This window comes from Danaus plexippus (genome assembly GCF_018135715.1).
Source record: "Danaus plexippus chromosome 3 unlocalized genomic scaffold, MEX_DaPlex mxdp_34, whole genome shotgun sequence".
NCBI classification, from domain to species: Eukaryota; Metazoa; Arthropoda; class Insecta; order Lepidoptera; family Nymphalidae; genus Danaus; species Danaus plexippus.
This window is the reverse complement of record NW_026869846.1, coordinates 1373063-1395676: the sequence shown is the minus strand read 5'-3', so window position 1 is coordinate 1395676 and position 22614 is coordinate 1373063. Positions and strand designations below refer to the sequence as shown.

Genomic DNA, 22614 nt, shown 5'->3' with positions numbered 1-22614 from the left:
TAAATAAATAATGATACTAAATTAGATTAAAAAATATAACGCAATCTCATATTTTTATTTCCAAATTTAAAAGTTTTAGGAAACGGTATTTATTTCCGGACTTCATAGATATAAGAAAATTTCAAAGAAAAAAAGGATTATTAAAAGATATATTATTACTGGCAAGTATTAGAGATAACGCCATAAGTTACTCATGTAATTGTAAATTCGTTGTAAAAACTAAATTAACTCATGTTTTAAATGTAAAAGCTTCCGAGTGGCCTTAATTGAATTCGCCTAGTTACCACTTTATTACGCGGCGCCCATTATAAGTTTGAATGGTCAGCATAAAAACAGATCATTTGTAAACATATTTTTTTGTATCTTCGAAATTCTTAATATTTCCTGTAATCAATCTACGATTGTATGGGTAAAGATAATAAATTATTATCATAGTAAAGATTAATTTTTTACATATAAGTCGTTGTTATTACCATACTGCGATTTATGAATTAAACGTAGATACTCTCAGTATCAATTTTGACGTTACCGGCTCTTAGTAAGGGTGCTCGAGCTAACAGGTAACTTCGTTTCAGTCATGTACGTCGCGTCGGTACCAAAGAAAATGCAATCACCCGGAATAGAACGTCGCTTTCAATAGCCCATTGAATTTTCTTTACAAACGATCTAATTTTTAATATATACTTTATGATTTTTTGTTATTTAATCTAACAACAGTTACTAAAGAGTTTTAATTTAGTACACAAAGTATAGAAAATTTATAATTAATTTTACGCACGATAAGAAAACTCATCTTTTAAACTAATATTTAGACTTTAATGTATCGTACGGTTTAATTTAAATGCTTGCTGATTATTTTATGTACGAAGGAAGAGTATTAGATTTGTTTAAATCTATGGTAAATTTACGAGTTTAGAAGTGATAAAAACAATTTGTATATTACGTTTAAAAACATGCATAAAATTGTTGCAATATTTTTTCATTATTCAATGCTCGTTATTGTTAAAAGTAAATTGTAATTTTATTTGTAAGTTTATCCTGTTATAATAATAAAAAATATTTAACTCTTAATGTAACATCATTTAAAAATTTAATCCAGCGATTGAAAAGTAGAACGATCGTTTCGCCTCTGAGAAATCGATCAATACAATAGCCTTCAGGCACAGTCTGGATAAATAAGTAACTATTGTCCTTCACTAAAAGTTGTTAACAAAGAAATCAGATATAATAATACAACTGAAATGAAATAATTTTGACTTGTTTCTTTTAAGAAGAAATTTATTTTTAACTTCAGTTTTTTTTTTCATTAAAAGAAAAAAAGACAATGACGGTACGTTATTACAGCAATTTTTATTTATTTTGTAAACTTCCTGTTATCCATATTTAACTCTGGCAACATTATTCTTAAGTCACTCGACGATCTTTCAACAGAGTGACAGCTTGCAATTTTTTGTCGTAAATAATTTTATCGTCATAACTTATACAAAATAAATGTTTATTTTGTCAATGATTTTCACTTCTGCCACTTTTTTGATTGAGTTTCCTTTTTAGACCTGATTTTTATTTGTTATTTATCAAACTTATTCTTAATTCCTACTTATACAGATAATAAAACCGCAGAGGTAGAATTTCTGTACAATGAAAAGGAATGCTAAAAACCGAGTCAGGGGATATGACAAATGAAGTAGATAATATTTAAATTCTTTTTATTTTACTGCAGATGACTCCAAATATGGGGAAAAAAATCTTAAATAATAAAATTACAATTTTACAATTTTTGGTTTTTATTTTTTTTACTATTACGGAAAAGGATTTAAAAATAATTTGAAGAGAATCATATGTATAGTGATAAGTAAAATTGATGTGTCCGTTTGTAATTTCAAATTACTAGCTTTTCAATATGGATTTTTCACTTTATTATTAGAGTCTTTACATAAACTTTGAGCGATCGATTTCAAGGACACAAGCAGCTGCCTTCCTAACATGTAGTTTAAAATTCCTCCTGGACTGTAACTTTATTACTACGGTTACTAAATATGGTTAACGCATTTACTAAACATTTCTTTTTTTTGCACTTTGCATTCCTTTTCCCGTACCTCACCGCAGTGTGCAGAGACATTCTTATTTGACATTAAAAAAAATTCTCACGTGATAGTAATAAATCAGGTTTATGACCGAAGATCTTAAATTTTTCCGTATAATGTGTCATCGATGCAAATTTCAGTGATTGGCCAATGGGTGTTGGTAAAGTAAATATAAAAATCGTTTACATCAAACATTTTCATGATTCAATAGAATCATATTACAAAAAATATACATTAATATTTTTAATTAAAACAGTATCAAGGATATTTTAAAAGAATTCCACTATAAATATTTTTAAACGCCTGCAAAAAACCTCAAAGCAAAAATGTTATCACGCGTGAACTATTGTTGCGGACACAATTATTTATATGCAATATTAATTAACGGCAAACACAAAGGCAAATGGACAAGTGAATTATATTATATTATTTTCACTGAGCATAATTAAGCAGAGCGTTCTGGTCACAATTATAAAATTAGCTTTTGAAACATTACAAATGTAGGTGAATTAAAAGTTAATTAGTATTATTTTGTGCAGAAATATATTTTAACACGTTTTATATAGTTTTGTTTTAGTTTTACACATAATTACAATTTTATATTAAGTAAGGTTCACACATAAATTTGATGCAAATAATAGATTGTTTGAAAGTCTAAGTAGGACCAACAATAGCAAATAAATACAAGAAGGCCTTCCATCCATTAAATTAATAAAAAAAAAAAAAATTAATTTAGCAGAAAGCAGAACGTCTTTTCCTTTCCCAAAAATTATATTTTAAGCACAACATCCACTAAAGTATGGCTTCATCTCTAATATCGACATCGGAAATTCCACGCCCGGGAACCGAACCTTGGCCTTCAGACATTCACATTCCGGGTCCCCACAATCGCAGGTCGTTTCCAAATTCCTTGAACAGCCACAACCAGAGTTCGGACATGTTGAGCACGGGGCTGAAGAACATGTCTCACATAAACCCCTGGTCCAGGGTTCACCGCAGCGTTTTGAACAGAAAGCATCTAACCCCTAATCATAACCATTCAATATATACAAATAGAAATCAAACATAAAATTACTATAGTGTACCACTTAAACGAGCAACTCACCGTACACAGGCTGATGGCCAAAATAAACAACAAAATCTTATTCATTTTCACCTCTTGCCATAATAACCCAGTGACATCCGTTTATATACATGTATACAGGAAGTCGATAACAATAAAATGAGAATTTATCAAAAAAAAAAAATTACAAACATTGTGAAATGTCACCACGAATTTATTACGAGCGATAATGAAGACGGCGAGAATCACGTAGTACGGTGGTCCCAGCCGATTCATTCAATTAATTTCCACTAAACGAACCTACAATCGATAGACTTCAATAACAATTGCCTGCCCATTTATTGCAAATGTTTTCTCTCCATTTCTGTTGATTTGTTACAAGTCACTGGAATTATTTTATACCAAACTCACGTATCGCAGTCTCGAATAAGTTTAAATACATCGTAATTGAAATGTGACTCTTTATTTCTGATTTTAATGATCATTTCTATATAATGACCATGACTTAGGTCGATAATTTTTGAACCTTTTTTTGTGGATGGTATAATATAATATTTATTAAAGATATTTCCTATAATATCTAAGTATTCTATCACAAGCAGCTGAATCTAACCGAAATAATCTGATAACGGTGAATTGTCTACCTATCGATCAGAAATTTCACTTTGTAATTTATGGTTGTCCTGGAGGCGATATCGACATTGGTAAATTTAAATTGTTTCGCTCGAAACCGCAAATAATACTAGTATACAGCATAATAAATCCCGTTGATATAGGCGTTAACAGAATTTTGAGCTTTAATACGATTTTCCGATGACTCCTTCGTTAGATCTCGACTTGGTGACTTCAATCAAGCAATTGAAATAGTAAAAGAGTTATAGTCGTAAAATTAGGAACTACCTTCTTTTTACTCTTCACGATATTACCTATCTGCGAGTGAAATTTCCGTCACAGTTGTTCAAGCCGTTTTAGAAATTAGTCGTAACACACAGAATATGTTAAATATATAAATATATAAGTATAAATACTAAAAAAAATATGTTTTAAACGTCGTTATTTGCATTCGCACTTTGTGAAAAGATTTTGATTTCTAATTACAAACAGACCCTTAAGTTTTTATAAGACACATAACACAGAAAATTGCTTACGGCCTAAGCAATTAAAAATATTTTATTTCCAGTCTAAATTGTTACATGACAACATGAAATATACTAGGTGAATGAAGAAGTAAATCTTTTTGAATGAATTTTAAGTACTTAACCGCAGCCGGCACGGATCGGTCAGAGTATTAAAATATTGAAATAACTTCCCCTTTGAAACCCGATATCAAGGACGGCTTCCTCCAACTTGAAGTATTCGGGGCGTCTGTAGGCAGCGGATAACAATCTTGAAAGGAATTTTAAAGTTCTATTACATCGCTTTTTGGCAATCACTTACAGGTTTATACAAGGATACTAAAATAAAAAATTTAAGAACTTCGGATATTTTCATATAATTTCATCAACAATCAAGTTAAATATTAACTTAATGCTGTATTATCATTACGGCCTAGCTGAAATATGGTAAAAATTATTTAGTTTACTGTTTATTCAGTATAGACTGATGTTTTTTAGGCACACGTAAATCATTTGATTTAGTGAAATCTAAATAGATTTTTTTAATATTAATCGTCCGTCTGCAACCCTGATGATGGAATCGATGTTTCGCAATATGTCTTAATTTTATATAATTTCTCAAAATCATCGATCACTCGTGATACCGGAGCATTTCCGAGCCATTAATTTTCCGTATAACCCATAATTTTGGGTCCATTTAAAGATCCGATACTTATTTTATATTTTTGAGACATAATGGGTTATACATACAGATACTTTGTGAACAATATATTTTGCAGTCATTGTTAATTTAAAATCTGAAAATGGTAGTCATTTCCTTAACCGTTTTATATATTAATTTGTTTTAGGAAAAAAAAAATGTTTTTTTATATATACTTTAGAATAAAGTATCATATAATTTAAAAGGTTTTTTTTTTTGGGATTTAAAATACCTATATTTTATTGCATCTCGTTGACTCATTCAGTTATGAATGTCTTACATGAGACCCAAGACCGACTCCACATGAGATTTTTTTTTAAAACACCGTATAAGAAATTCACTGTATTTTTTATAAACAAATATTAATTGCTTTTTTTTTGGTTTATTTATATTTAACAAGGTTAAATATGTATATTACTTTTCCTTGCAGTTTTTTGAAATACAATTATAATTTTGTTTTATGAATTTAATTTATCCAACTAAAAACGTGTCGTCCGTTAAAAATATAATTGATTTTTAATTAAGAACAAAAGAAACATATCACAGATGAGAATATTATTTTACACAAAAAAAAATGTCTCATATAATATTACTAAAATATGTTATCTGGAGGAGCGAAATGTGGACGAACTGATACGACCATAGACAACACTAAAAACAATACAATACTTTTTATATTTTGATTCATCAATTAAAAGAATGATTGTAACGTGAATCTTTATATTATTATCTTATATATGTTGTAAAAGTAATCCCGTTATAGCTAATATCTATAATCTACGACTACATTGTTTCGTTGACGTAAAAATATATTACGCTATAAACTTCCATAATAAATGTCTTAGATGTCATATTTTGTGAGTGTTGGCGTTTACGTTCGGAAATTGAATAAAATGGCTTGTCAATGGCTGAAGAGGATTCAATAAAAAGTTAATTTTTATGATGAAAGACAGCTTCCATTATATATTCTATTGGAATAAAATTAAGTTAGCAAAATTTATACGTGATTATTTAAATGTATTACGTATTCTTTGAAATGTTATAAATTATTACGTTTACATTGTTCTGGTATTGAAGTCTTTTATTCGGCAAGACGAGAATGATAAATATAAGATCCATGCAATGAGTTTAGAAATGCAGAACGAGTGGTTAGACATAGGAGATTTTTGCATCCCATTAGCACTAAAATGTCGCCAGAATTGCTAAAATTCTATCTCAATGCGTTCCAAATGACTCTCCCAGATCAGAGTAATTTAGTGAGATGGGGTAAAGGTACCGAAAAGACTAGCTATATCTGTGGGAAGGCAGTTGGAACTGCTAGGCACTTGTTAGTGGGATGTAAGGTACTCCTGGATAGCGGTCAATACTCGCGTCGTCACGATAGGGTTCTGGAAATCATACGTGAAGCGGTTAGTCTTTCGGTAGCCAAAGCACAAAGGGAAATAACCACAAACGAGCGATCAGTAGGTTTTGTGAGAGAGGGCACTAGGGCTATAAAATCAAATGTAAAGCCTTACTCCATCCTTAAAGCGGCTTCGGATTGGACTATAATGTTGGATACGTGTGAGAAACAATAGAAAATCCCCGAGGATATTTGTGCGTCGGCCTCCAGACCAGACATATTTATGTATTTGCCAATTTTAAAGCGCGTTGTGATGATAGAGCTTACGGTTCCTTGGGAAACCAACATCCCCAAAGATCATACCATCAAGGTCAACAAATATTACGAGCTCACTAACGAACTCACTCGAAATAGCTTCGTCGTGGATTTATACGCGGTAGAAGTGGGAGCGAGAGGTATAACGCTAAATCTCTCTACAACCTACTAAAAGACTTGGGCTTGTCCAGAACTCACATCAATTCATTCTTGGAACGTACTTCGAAGGCAGCCCTAGTAGGTTCTTTTCAAACTTGGTTAGGTAGGGAGAGGAGCTTGGACGGTGGAGGAGAGCGTTTAACGCGCGTTAGATAGGTGCCCCTTAAACCAACACCTGGGTCGCAAGTCCCAGGCACCGTCGCAGCTCCTCTCCCTTCAACGCGATTGGACCTGGCACCTGCACGGTGAATCCATGGAATGCCGAGAGGTTTCGTCTCGTCTCATAGACTGAAGTTTTAAACTTTTAAAACGCTTAGCTGGTTTTTGAACTTTCCTCTATTATTTTACTTTAATGTAATTAATTTGTTTGAATAGTCATCATCATCATCATCATCATCATCATCAGCCCATACTGGTCCACTGCTGGACATAGGCCTCTCCAATAGCACGCCACTGAGATCTATTTTCGGCTACTCGCATCCAGCTCCTGCCAGCCATCTTGCGCAAATCGTCACTCCACCTTGCCTGAGGACGTCCTACACTACGTTTGCCGAGACGCGGTCTCCACTAGACATGTAAATTTATAATAAACGAGCCATTTTAAATTATTTCTTAATTAATCTATTTTGAATGTTAACTTAATTCCTCTTTCAGTAATAATGTTTGATATTTTTAATACTTTATATAAAAAAATTGACACAATTTAGAGTAATGATATTTATATTATTTTCATTGTTTGTTTTTTTCCTTGAGAACAATATTAGGGATACTTACCTTAAGCACATTTTGACTACCAATAATATATAAATGTCGTCAGTCATAAGCCATTATTCTTATTTCAATATTCATCTTCTATTTATCTTTCTAAATCCTATCCTTTGATAGCGTTTATTAATTTAATAGGAATAATATTGTTCTTCAACAAAGTAGACCATACATCCAATTACTATATACATATATATTATATGTGTGTGTATGTGTGTGTTTGTGTGTGTAATAAAATCCAGTAGCTATGTTGAAATAGTGTGAAACAAATATATTGTACGCAGTTTCAAATCATTCCCACGTGATAGTTATGATGTGATCAGAATAAAACAAGGTGGTGTATTGCATCACATATTTATTCAGCACGTTGATAGTATTCAGGAGAAAAATATATATAGTTATTGGAATATTAACATCCGAAGCGTTAAACAACAGCTTTGTGATATGTGCTTATTATGTATCAATAGTTTCCTATGTACAGCTAAAAGCGAAGGTAAATAACATTTATTGTAAATAGATTTCCATGTTTATAAATATTTTTAAATTAGAAAATTCAAAATTTCTTGCACGGTACATCTATTATTGGCACGCGTCTTATTCGACTAACACAGACGTGATCTCGGAGATGTAGTGATATAATTTCTAACGAATTTGATAAAATTTGCCGATTTTTTTTTTATCAACAGAAGCCACTCAGTACTACAGCTATTTAAAAATTATACGGAACTTGGAATTGAATGAAAACATCACTAACCTAACAACACTAGTGATATTAAATAATTGCACATTTATTTATTTATTTTTTTTAATTATTATTATTAATGTTTCGAAATAAATTATAGTAAGAAGATTCTTCTTCGTGACAGTCTTAATTAATTATTAATATTTATTTTTATTATATATATATATATATATTTTTGTTAAAGAACATCGCACAACACATTGATTCGTATAGAAAAATTTGTACAACAGTATCAAGAATAGTGCAGAAGATTTCTTTCTAAGTCTTAAATGATCTCAAATAACTCTTAAACCGTTCCAAAAACTATATCTCTCACAGCGTTTAGTCTACATCAAAACTGTTACAACATTAAAACATTTTAGTGCCTCAACAGATATATTATATTGTTCCGTAAATTCAAATGGCGTATGAGAATTGTGAAATTTATTTAAATTTGATAAAATATAGCTACACAAGCCGGATAATATTGCCGCTACATAAAACTACTTAACACTGATTATTTTTTTTTTTTAGATAAACATCAAATATCAAGCCTCGAATATTAAAATTTGGCATCTAAGGAATAATATCACTCGAAAATATATATGTATTTTTTAATGTAATCATTATTGAAACAATGTAAATACATTCGTACCTCAGAATCCGAATGCTAAATCCTATGACCTTTGCTTTGGAGGTCAAATGATCTGAACGAAAACGCCGCGGATAATCGCTCGGGAATCCCCTAAATGCAGGAACTTCATGAATTATTCAAGCGTAGCTCTGAGCGTGCTCCAATGGCATGTCGGTTAATTTATTCCCCTTTTCAACCCAATTCTTTAATCTGCCTCGCAGTTCCTCCAAGCTCTTCGACTTGGCTTTGTTGATCCTCTTGTATTTCACGTCCTTAGGTTTAGTCACGTTCCTGTGGTTAGACATGACCCGGTTGTAAGTCACTACCGGGTTGGAGCGCGGTTCCGCCTCTCCCTCGTCGCTTTCTGGGTTCGAAGTAGCTTCCTCGTCCGAATCGTTGGCGGGCATCATTCTTTTTGGCACGTAGCTATAGGACCACAGTTCGCCGCTAGTTTTCGGCTTAACCTCCTTGTCGTTATCTATACTTTTCACTTCTCCCGTCAGCACTACGCTCCTCATGCGGAAGTTATCTCGTCTCTGTGCAAGAAGAGTTGTTTCTTTACATTTCTGTTCGTCAGTTTTGTTTCCGTCTTTCAATTCTTTCTCCGTGCTGTTCTGTGCACTTAGGCCTTTTGTTGATTCATTGTCCGCTTCCTCTTCCACACTGTAAACGGTCTCCAAAATCTCAGGTCTCCTCAGAAACCCGTTCGAGCGTCTGACGATGCTGTACTTTAGATTAGGATCGATGGCGTCAGAGATGGATCTGACTATAGTGACGGTATCTGGGTTGGCGGATCTAAATCTCGGCACATTGGGCAAGTTGCTGCAGTCCGAATCGACGTCTTCCATTATGACAGCTGAATCTGAATCGTTAAGGGAGTCAAAGTCAGCTATGATGTGAGTGTCCTGTAACATATCCCTGAAATCTGGGATGTTCTGTGACGTATCAATGCCATTATCCAGCAGCTTGGCCTGGAGAGATTCGATTACCTTCTGCTGTTTAATTATAATCGTCTCTCGTAACGCCAACATGCTAGTGATCTCCTTCTGTTTACGAACCAGTCGCGATTCGAATAAGAGGAGTTGGCTGGATAATGATTTGAGCTGCTCAGCCTTCTCTCGCTGAAGACGGGTGACTAGTTCCTCTTGGGTTCGATGCGCGCGGCGCCATGTCAACAACTGATGCGCCTGAGCTCGATATTTCATACGAAGATCTCTGGAAACAAAAAAAAAATATTATTGCTGTTATTGCAAAAAAAAATATGTGTTTTTTAGTGAAATTAGCAGTCGTTTGTAATAAATAATTAATCGATTTAAACGACTAAAGTTGGTGATAATTTACAAACTCATTTCTACACTCGAAGAAGATAAAAGTTTATGCTGTCATTATTCAAGCACGGTTTTCTCGCAAAGTAATTTCCAACATTGGAGTAGCAAGAGGAGTCTCTATAAAAACAATGACCAAGTAAGTAGAAGCAAAAACCCAAAGAGGAGATGAAGTTTACGACGTCATCACCATCTGTGCATGTAACCTAGAAGAAGAGTTCAATTCCTAAGAATGGAGTATTCACTTTAACCCTGCTATATCCAGCACAATCGAGATGTAATTATTTTACTATATATTCGTAGCTAGATGGTCATACTATTTTAAATCTATATAACGGAGCTAATTTTTCCTTTTGATATTTTATTTGTTATTTAATTTGTTAGTTAATAGATATACTGCGAGGTACTTCTGATGAAAATTCAACGTTATCGCAGATTATTCAACATTTAACTCTAACGATCCAATGCATGCAATATTAATTACCTGATAGTTCTCCGAGCCTCGTCAAGGGTATGCGCCTCAAGAGGATCTGTTAGGGATGCTGCTAATGAAATATCTGGCTCCGTGGGGCTGTTGAGAGCCGACTCGCTCCGGCTGTGGGACAATGAAAACTGTGTAAATACTAACTATTAAATATAAAAAATATATATCAAAAATCTTATTTTTTGGCTCTTATTTTATATATAAATTGCCTGTATATGATTTTATCATACTAATTGGTCATACAGAGCTTTCAACGAACGCTAAGTATATTCATTAAAGGTGTCCCCAGTAGTATTGAGTTTGTCTCGCCAAAGTGCGGGTACAAACACTGAAATGTAATTTAGCCACATTAAATATGTACTTGGTTTGATAAAATTTATATTTTTATTTAACATAAAGTGACAAAGTGTACACAGAGTGACTGTATGTGCCGTGGCCCTATAATGATGGTTGACATTGAAAAAAATAAATAAAAAATTACAATATAAATGTTACTTATGTGTAATTATAGATTTCAATGTGGATTCTATATCCCCTTGTCCTTAAAACTATAAAGATAATATCTGTTTATTGCAAATTAAAAACTTCATTCTGAATAAAGACTTAATTAAGTTATGAATACTAAAGATTTGGTATTATCTAGATTACAAGCATTAAATGGCTTCTGACGAATGAAATATAAAAGGAAATTCTCAGTAGAGATAGACTGAGCAACAAAAGACTATGATTCAAATTTCATTTCCGTAGTGGTTCTTTGTTGGACGAGAATTTCAGCGGAATTGAATTTTTAACAATATTCTCTATACATAAGTGGAATATTAAATTTAAATCAATTCGTTTCTATTAAGTCGTAGAGTATTATTAAAACCTAATTATTATCATAGATTATTCCGTATTCGCAAGTTATGACCCCTTTTGCCCCTGTTATTATATTTAGTAAAAACATAGTGTTTTATGTTTTTCAAATAAAGGTCAGAGTTAAAATGGTCTTGAGCGTGACTTGGTGGAGATGAAGGCTTATTCGAGGTAACTATTTTGAAGCCTGGTTCAAGTTAACAGTTGTACGAGGATATTCACGTAACATATTATGTGTTTGTCACACTGCGCGGTTCAAGTATTAATTTTATGTATAAAAAATAAGAATATAGGTATCTGTTAGTTTAAATGTTGAACCTGTTTTAAAGTGGTTTAAAAATGAACAATTTTCTGATTTTTTTTTATTCTTTCTAATCAATACATGATTAAAAACCTTTGTATAAAAAAATAATTTTCGTCAAAATACGATAGGAATATAGAGATGAGGAGGGAATAGGACGGAAAAGATATTCCGGAAACACAACTTACTATAGTTCATTCCTCTATCCAGCCGACAGAAAACTAAACGTAACAAAAAATACATGAGGGAACTATTAAAATTCTTTACAGCGTTTTGAAATATGGCAACATATAAATAGCTACGCTGTAACTTAAGGAAGGCCGTGTAGTGGAACGAGTAAACCGTTAGTTCACACGTGTAACCATTACCGTCAACCCTTCATAGTACTGAGCGAGGTCAAGATTGTTTACTAGGGACTGCAAAATACTATGCCAATACAAGCATTATAGCAAAATTACAAGAACGCCTTAGTATGGTAGTGGAAACCTGATATGTTTGAACTGTTTCGGAGGTCAGCTGGTCAGAGGTCACGCCGCCACGGTCGGGTTGAGATTCATGCATCATTGATGTCATTTAGCTCCTCGTACACATCTGTACCAATAAGTTAAATAAACCACGACCTGTCTGAATCAGGAGCTAGTATGGAAAAAAAAATTACTCTTATTTAACTTCAATCAGATAATCTCAGTTAATGCGTTACTGTGTTTATTTTGTTTTCATGTTTTTTTGTCTGTCTTTATACTGTAAAAGGGAATGGTTAGCAAAGTTTCGACACGGCGAAAAAATATATGATCAATGAAACATTCAAAATATGAAGAAATCGAGGATATTATATAATTGAACTTTATATAGAAATAGACATTGAAATAATATATTAACAAAATAAGGCAGATCGGAATGTATTAAGCAGTTATGGAATGGCTCGCGAAATATTTGATGAAAGGAAAACATTCGACCGACAAAAACTATTTCGAAAATTGAAAACTTCGTGAAACAAAATTGATACAATCATAAAAAAACTGCGCACGGGAAACAAAGCCGCTTTTATTGACAACAGAAAATCAATTACTCATATTTTTCGGGGTCCGTTAATTGAACTCACATATGTAAGTTTATAATCATTTTCAAATTGCTTTTTGAACTGTTAATGAATGAGAGGACAGAGAATTACGATAAATAAGGAATTAAGGGAGATATTTCCACAGATAAACCTGGTGGGAAATCATCAGTCACCTTCAAAGATTGTAGTCCAATGCAGGTGGATAAGGTTTTTTATATACAATTTTAAATTACATATGTATAATGTTAGCAAACTACACACGAGAATATAAATTTAATCTGTGATATTTTTAAACTATAGGCGGTTTTAATTCCCCTAAATTATGAGAACTCTTTTGATAAATTTAAAGATTAATTTAAGATGGGTGGATATTTTATATAATGCTCGGTTATTGTTGAGAATTCCATAGGTATGTACAAATAATGTATATACTACATATTTTTTTCCAAACAGTTATTGATTGCTTTCTTCTTTTGTTGAATAATCAATTTAATGTTATATAAAAATATAGTAACGTCGAAAAAACTAAAAAAAGATCTGAGAGGTTTGAATCGGGAGTTAGAAGTAATAAAAAAATAGATAATCTTTTAACGTCGTTATTACTTAATATTTTATAGCATGCCCTGAAAAAAATAATTTTCCTCTTTAAATTTCATTGTAAAGTTTGTGAACTCTCTTATTTTTATGAGAAATTTTAAATTCTGTCTCTGCGAAGCAACACGTTTAAAGCACTTATATCTATTTAAAAGGTTAGCCCTAAGAACGAGAATACAGATTTTTTATCACATCTACTTCTACATGTTGTTTATTAAATATACTCTATATAATTACAATTAATTACCTGTTTATATGGATGTTCATTCTATTTTTAGCTTTAAAATTATTTATTTTTTTCTTTTAATTCAATAATACTATGTAAAAAAAATTCAAATTAATGTAAGATACACTAACGAGTAATGCGCTTTAGATTTCAGCGCGCTGATGGAACATAATATTGCGTCTACTAATAGTGTTCTTTAATAGTTGATTTAAGTGTGGGTGTGGTTAAAAATAAGATATTTTTAAAATTATTTTAAGTCGTAACTATGAGACTCAGGAAGACTTCGCGACGAAGCGGAAAATTGACAAAGCTGATAATGCTTAATCACTTTATTTGCAAACCAAAATAATTATTGCGACACTTAGCAGCGAAAATAGGGATATTTAGTAACGAGCTTGGATGATACGACATTTTCTTAGCGAGAATACAGCTACACATTTAGGGTAATTGTCCAAAAATTTACCTATTTTGTTGTTTATTTTTTGTCATAAAAACTTTAACTGAATTAATGAAAAGTTTTAAACTAAATTATATTAATTGCTAGGTGACTGGTGGATAAAGGTAAGTTCTATACCTTTTATAAGTGTTTGAAAATGTATGTCTCGTTTAATTAAATTCTCTAATTAAATTATAATTTTCTTCTGCTTCGAGGACGTCGTCTTATTTAATAAAGTTGGGAGCGAAGTACAATATTATAATAATAACAGAGCATTCCACATAAAAAATTAAAATAATATAATGAAATTTTTAATTAGATAGTTAAAGAAAAAACTAAAAAAAAACAAAATACCATAGTAGAATATATATTTAAAACTTACCACTCAATATCTATAGAAGTACTGTCGAAAATAGTAGCAAATGATCCCATGAAAACTAACAAGGCGACATAATTCAAGAATATTTTATCCAAGACTACGGTTTGTGGGGAAAATAAAGGTGTCTAAACAACGTGAAGTCCCCCAACTATAAAAGCCCTACCAATGGAAAGGTGGTGGCCGTTTGATGTCAGCAGGAAATGTTAGAACAGGATAGCTTTAGTACAGTCGAGTTAAATGCATCATATTAATTTAAGATTTCCACACAGGCCGTAAACATACTGTATTTATGGATTTTGTCTTTGTTTTTATATGATTAATGGCATGTAGTTTAAACCTCTAACTGGAATTTGATATATATAAAATTATAATAAAATAAATTTCATAATACAAGAGCCTTCACCATTTTCTTAATTATTCATTAGCATTTAACATTTTAAAATCTAATACCATATCCGAATTCACTCTATATTCAGTACCAAAAGTTTTGGTAATGAAAGTTTTTTCCACTTTTGCAGCTGAATGTATCGGTAAAGGATCGTTCCGCTTGAAAAGCGTCGCACGCGCAGTGGGCAGGTGGCTTGTTGGTTTCGGTTACGACAGATGTTTTTGTCAGTGTAACCAACGACTCGAGGTCTTATTAAAATACATAAAATAAGACAAAAAATATTAATTTGTGTAAAACGACAAAATTAATGCAATTTGAGTAACCTTGTGCTCTAAAAAATACGAGCTATATTTATAAAATTTGTCATATACAGAGACGAAACCTCTAATCATTCAATGTATTCACCGTGCGGGTGCCGGGTCTTTCGCATTGCAGGAGGAGGAGCTTCAACAGTGCCTGAGACTTGCGACCCAGGTGTTGGTTTAAGGAGCACCTATCTAACGCGCGTTAAACGCTCACCTCCACTGTCCAAACTCCTCTCTCTACCTAACCAAATTTGAAAATAACCTACTAGGGCTGCCTTCGAAGTACGTTCCAAGAATGAATGGACAGGCCCAAGAACTGGACAGGCCCAAGTCCTTTCGTAGGTTGTAGAGAGATTTAGCCGTTATACCTCTCGCTCCCACTTCTACCGCGTACAAATCCACGACGAACCTACTTCTTGTGAGTTCGTTAGTAAGCTCGTAATATTTATTGACTTTGATGGCATGGTCTTTGGGGATGTTGGTTTCCCAAGAAACCGTAAGCTCTATTATCACATCGTGATTTAAAATTCGCGAATACATAAATATGTCTGGTCTGGAGGCCGACGCACAAATATCCTCTGGGATTTTGTATTGTTTATCATACGTTGTATCCATCATTAGGTGTATATATATAACAATCTTATCATGAACCCTTGACTAAAGTGCTATTAGAAATTAATTTGCTATGCATCCCCAGCGTCAACACTACACTTCCTATTATGATGGTATAATGCAACAAGATCTCAAAGTTAGTTAGTCACTAACATTGACATTAATATAGACGTAAATATGTAAAGACAAAATTTTATAGCTATTTAGTTATTTTTGTGCAAAAGTATCCTAACCATATTCGTAAGAATGTTTTTTTTTTTTTAAGTATTAAACTTATGTATTTTTTGGTAATATAAATTTCAAAGTTCATGAAGTAAAATAAATGAAGATCTAGGTATTGTCTGGAGGTCATTAAAGCTTAGTTATCTCAAGAAGCATCTAGCAAACAAAGCGAATTGCCTTTGTTAAGAAGTTTTTATCTCACGTAAATTTCCTATAAATCACATAAGGAGACAGCAGTTGCAAGTGAGAAGGCTTTACGAGATTTATTGCTTTGCATTTTTTTTCTCTCCTTGATTTTATTGGTTGTTTGGTCAGATATGTCCTTATTTAAATTATTTTTATATTTATTTATCAAAATCTATAGAAAAATACAAATTACTTTGTTTATTAGACAATAAAATGATTGAAGGAGTTCAATGACGACATTAAGACTATCATAATTTTATTTTGTCTCCTTCAGACTAATCCCCACCAAATATCATACACCTAGACTAACGATTTTTCCAGTCTTCGAAGCAATCCAAACTTTTTTATGATCTTCCATTCTTTGATGCCCATTATCTCTTCAATAGCGTAGCGTAACGATCGTAGTTGACGAGCCTGTCGTCAGTCACTCTTTCTCACCTTCGCGATCCTTTTAAAACATTATGCACCATCGATGAAAGTTCCTTCCGTTTTGAGGCAGCTTCAACGTACGTCACAGTCGACATTGGAAAGACGTCATTACCATTAATTTAGTTATTTCATATTTTTTATAGATCCTATGACCCATTTTTTGTAATGATCAAAAATCGCGGACGAGCCAAAACACTTGCATGTAAATTAACGAAAAAAACGATAAAAATCTAATATTGCGATAATCTTTCATCATACTATGTACATTATATATTATTATTGGACACTGTCTTATGATCCGCGTATATTATTAACAAGGTCATTAGCATGCATTCTCAAACTGCAAATATTAATTATTTATAAGATTGTATAAAGTGGTATTAATTACTGGAGAAACACCGTCAATCCCTCGGATGGCGAACTATCAAACAGACGTTACGAAACATTATACCCTGCCCGGGATTTAATTAAATTTCTAATATTTTGGGTCTTTAATTCAGGTCATCCAATTTATAATGCCATGCAATTAATAGAGTACCTAATAACATCGTACATTTTCGCAAATAAATATAAGTTACTTTTAAGTAAATATAACAGTTATAAGTGCAATTTAATGACTGATGGTTTGTACGTAATTGTTAATTTCTATTAAAAATCAATGAAGGTACTCTACTTTTTTTGGTTGGAAAACGGCGCTGTTCGGTCTAAAATTAAGGCATAATTTCCAAGGCCCCCAGAGAACTTGCGGGAGACATTTACTATATAAAACCTTAGTTCGTAAATAATTCCAAAAGTCTACGGGCTACTGAACAGCGTAAATTTAAGGCTATACTTTAGAAATCTGTGTTCGGTTTACGATGTTACAGCATTTTTAAAGTTTTAATTACTATTCTGTCAAACTAATCACAAACAGTTTGAACGTAATATATTTAGAAAACAACCATTATAAACTAATATACGAAGATTAATAAATGAAACATAAAAAAAAAAAATTAAGTTAAAATTAAATGTCACAATATTATAGTATAATAAGTAATTTTTCATTTGCAGTAAAACTACATATTCGCTTTAAGCTAGCGTGTGCTCATAACATTTTCAATTACAAGCCGCAATTTTGATTACTCTCATTCCGCTGTACGGAGAACTAAATACTGAAATTTCTCTTGAAATAACAAAAAATGCTTACATAGTCGAGATAAAAAGCTTTAAAATTAAAAGTTTTTTTCAATTCAACATATATTTGTGTTGCCTAAACTAAAAGGACTAGACGGATGAACAAAATGAATAAAGGAATTAATTGTATAGCCTTTGTCTTATTCTGTTTAAAGATATATCACTATAAGTTTTCACTAAAATCCGTTTAGTAGTTTTTGTGTGATAGAGTAACAAACATCTATAAGCATGTGGATACATGCTCACAAACTTTTTTATATATAAAGTCAGTATGATAAAAATATTTTATCCCATAAAGTTATATTAGCTGTTAGATTGAAAACTAGCAGTAAAGCATAAAGTTGTTGAAAGATACAAGTTTTAATAAGACTGGCGAGTCGGAGTCGGCGCTGGACTCGACCGGACATTTATTTTTCCTGTTCGTGTCATTATAAGACGGAAAAGTTTTAAGTTATAAAACAGTTTTATAAAACTTCACTTTACAGAAATATTTCGAAATGTCAGGCTTATTATGAATTTCTTTTAAAAAGGAAACTTTCCGGATAGTCTGAACATTACTGTGTACGACAGTAATGTGCTGTATATTTTATTAAGATCTGAAGTATCTGCTTTATTGAGTTTGATAATCAGGAAATATGTAATCAAGCTCACATAATACAAGCAAAACATACCTACAGATGATTACTATTAAATGATGTCAGAAAAGTGGACAAAAAAAATTTATTAGAACGGTCCACGGAGTACGCGTTACATAATACAAGTGATGAAATAAGGTGGAAGAATTATAGCATCAGTATATGTATGTTCAGTACATGTTGAAACTCCTTAAAATAAAAGGTGCTGTATACAAATATACCGCTTTTTGGCGCCTTATCAAACAAAACTTCTGCCAACAAGTGTATCAAGGCCTTTTGTAACGTTCAGCTAATTTGAACTTTATTACTCATGTTGTATAGTCCAAATCACCGTGAATGTCGGAGCACTTATTTTTACAACGCTAAGGTTGTTTAATCATTATGTATGTCCGTGAATAATGTATAGAGATTAAAGGCTTCCCGGAACATCGTAAGTTTCATCAGCAAGGACACCTTTTCGTGAAGAGGGAATCGTTGTTGACTTCCAGCGAATTGTTTAACCAATAAACTGAACCATTCAACCCTTTTATAAAGAAATCAGACTAATAAGTGGTAGTAAATAATTTCGATTCAACCTCCTGAAACTTTCAACGGCTAAGTCTTTCGGCAGATCAGTCTTTAAGATGCATTTTTCATCACATTAATATTGACGTGTGGAGTTTGTATGGTTAGTCGAAAATATCTTAATTTTTTATCTTCCAGCAGTTCAGTAATTGACTTCAAATAGTTAACGAGTCATGTACACATGGACATATTGTCTGTTCACACGCCAGTGAAAATGCAATGGAATGCCGGCGACAGCTGGTCGGAAACGCAAAAAGCTTTCAATTTTATCGGAATCCGTACATGGCCGTGGAATCACGTTTGGTTGCACAACTAGTCGATTGGCAGCGATGTTACTGAAGACGCTGGGATATTAATACAACACAGCATTTATATCTTAAGCCAGCATTTGAAGTATGTATGTGGCGCTCATTTCTCGGCTTCTAACAATATTCTGACGGAAACAGCTAATCTCTGATCTATGACATTGTATAGCCTTTTCACATAATTGAAGACCTTTTTTTTATTAATTCTAATCGTTGGCAATTAGTTAAACATTTAATTGAATAAGAAACTTTCTGTTAGCAGGTTTTAATTTTATATTTTTCACATCCCAGACGGTAAGGTTATTAAAATATCGTATCTTTTAAATTAATTCAATTAAACATATTAACTTATGACTTCGATAGAATTATTGTTAAATAAGTCGTAAGACAAACAATTGTTTCGGGCACTATGTTCTATCTATTTACGCCGATATTAATATTATGACGTAAAATACATAAAATTCAAATTTAAAACGGTAATATGAAATGTGAAATTGCGAACATAAATCTCGTAAACAATACTGAAGACGAGAGCAAAGCTCGAGAATTCAAGAAATTGTATTTTGACTTATATATTTTATAGTGATACACTTTTAATACAAGTTTTTTATAAAGCATTACTAGCAGCATCTAAATTTGAACTATTTGTTACTGTGAACTACTAGTTGATTGTCAGTTAATGAAATAAAAGCCTTATATGATTATGACTGCTGTGATTGGAAGCAAACTATGTTTTAAGTCAGATTTTATGAATGAAATATATATATGGAAGGTGAAAGCGATTGTTAGATTTAGTTATGAGTCTTTTTACATTTTTCTGGTCTCAAAAGGTATATTTAATTCATTAGTATAAAGTTTGAGTATAAAGTTTGAGTTTTAAACAAACTGTAAGCTAGTTACTATTTAGATCTCATTTTTTATATTCCCTGATAATTAAAAAAATGGAAACAATTATTAAAAATATACTATACGTGTTAAGGTTTACTAAAAAAATTAAAGAAAGCTAATTAATTTATAAAAAGCGCTTTCATTTCCCACGGGCTACTCTAATAAGTAAACAAACAGTGAATTGTTCTCTCTGTTAGCGAGTACAATATTGACACAGCCGTAGAACCAATAAGACGTGTTCCAGTTATTAGCACTGCGACGAAGCCGGCTTTGATTGATGTGTGTTATGTTCAAATTAAACAAATAAAATATTAAAAACATTCTAGTATAGAAGACTTAATCTTAAAATCAGTTCAAAAACAAAACCACCTATATATATATTTTAATGGAAGATATCTTTATAAATAATCTGAAGATTCTTAAGATCTGAGTTACCTAGTGATTCTGAACATCTGTCACTATTAGACCGGCGCTGTTCCCAAGCGAGTTACGTCACCATACAAAGCCATCTACTGTATATTAAACAAGTAAATAATATGTAGTAAAATATAATTTCATCAGTTTTGCTTTGAAGTTTTAAACATCGTACTATTGACGTGCTGTCATAAAATAATACCCTCGGACAAGTTTTCCAATTTTCACTTTATTTAAACATGCAGCGTTGCATCATTTTAATTACAGCTTATCTGTAACAGGAGTGGACTTTCGCCAACTGACTGGGTGTTGTGAACGGTAGATAGCTGAACGTGATATTATATTTATGAAGCAGAAAATGATAACAAATAAAGGTTCACGGATAATACACAGCCTCGAGAGGGAATTTATATTTAAAGTGTGAAAGTGTTTCAGCGAGTAACTGATGGCTTGACGTGTCGCTGCTCAGATAATAAGTCATTTTTGTCGCGAGAAAACTGAACCCCGGCTTACTTTTGCTATTACCTTATCACGCGGGCGTTGAAAAGTCGAATGCTATTTTATTAGAACACTGGTCGACATAATTTGATTATGCGCTGTGTTTCGTAATAATTTTCGTTGCATTATTTCTTACACCCCTGACTGTTAAATAAAAAATATTGGGAAAAAATTATAATAATTTATAAGTACCAAAAACGATAGTTGATAAAATTCTAGTTTATCAGTAGACGCAATTGTTTGATCTTTGATTGTTATAACAAAGGCAACAATTTGCGGCTTAGTAATTTTGTAATATTAACGTTAGGTAACTGTTACATGATACATCTTAATTGGGATACCAACTAGCTACCGTTTAATTTGATAGAGAAATTGTTTTGGATAAATGAGGAAGCGATTTATTTATTGCTCTCACTGAATAACCCAGCAACTACTTACAACAGTGACAATTGTGATTATTAAAATGTAATTCACTAATAGCTCTACAACATCATATTACTAGGAACATAATAGACATTTTTTTTTTTTGGCAATTAAACTTTTTGGATATCAAGTAAAATACTGGCCAGGTAAAAGTATTTTATATACGAATATTGATATCACAATACATTGTTGCATTTTTTTTTCTATACTATGGCTTTATTCACACTGGAGTTGTATATACTGTCCACATCAACGTTGACTGGAAACATTTTCAATTGTAAACTTGCACTTGGGCATTGAAAAAACAGGAGCTGTCCTGTGAAATTAAAACTCACGGTCGCACACCAGGGCTCGTGGCGAGTACGTTAGATTATATAACAGTATATAAATGTATGCGTATATCGAGTTACAGAATAGCTGTAATTATAACCCGCTTCGCTATTAATTAGTAATACGCTATAGTTTAAACAATGAACAATCAATACGTCTATTATATAATTATAATTAAATTGAATGAATGAAGACCTTTATTCAGAATTCAAAGCAAATTAACTTTAAAAAATATATACACGAATTACTTCTTTAAGCTCGTCGTCTAGCGATTAAATAAAATTGTAACAACAAAACAAACTGTTCTTCTCAATACGAAGAAGAAAGAAAAAACACGATAATTTATTTACAACTCTTGACATTGAAATGAGATTATAACTAACTTGACAGTTGAGTTTTATACGAGGATTTCGAAGTGTCTAGACGTGAATATTTAATAATAATGACGTCAGTAAAAAGTATCAGAATCACCCTCTATATAATGCTATGATCTAGTAAGGGCAGTATAGTTTAGTTAGACAAGCGACTGAAACGCTACATCCCGATCCCGGGTTTGAATACTGCGCGTGACTGTGGAATTTAAATTTGACTTAATAGTTCGTATCGGTAGAAATATAAAACCCATAACATATTACGATATTTTAAGTTACAAATAAAATTTTCGAATTTTAATACAAATATATA

At 32.0% G+C, this 22614-nt stretch overlaps 1 protein-coding gene across 3 annotated transcripts in view; it reads right to left on the bottom strand.

Moving 5' to 3' along the window:
* Positions 1-7881: 7881 nt before the first annotated feature.
* The window catches only part of LOC116767210 (uncharacterized), a 71274-nt gene continuing 56541 nt past the window's right edge, over positions 7882-22614 (bottom strand). For all 3 annotated transcript variants that reach the window (XM_061527121.1, XM_032657434.2, XM_061527122.1), the window contains 2 exons: positions 10708-10818; positions 7882-10113 (listed from right to left, as the gene is read on the bottom strand). In XM_061527121.1, the coding sequence (XP_061383105.1) occupies positions 9036-10113; positions 10708-10818 (1189 nt within the window). In that variant the 3' untranslated portion in view covers positions 7882-9035. The remainder of the gene's footprint in view (positions 10114-10707; positions 10819-22614) is intronic.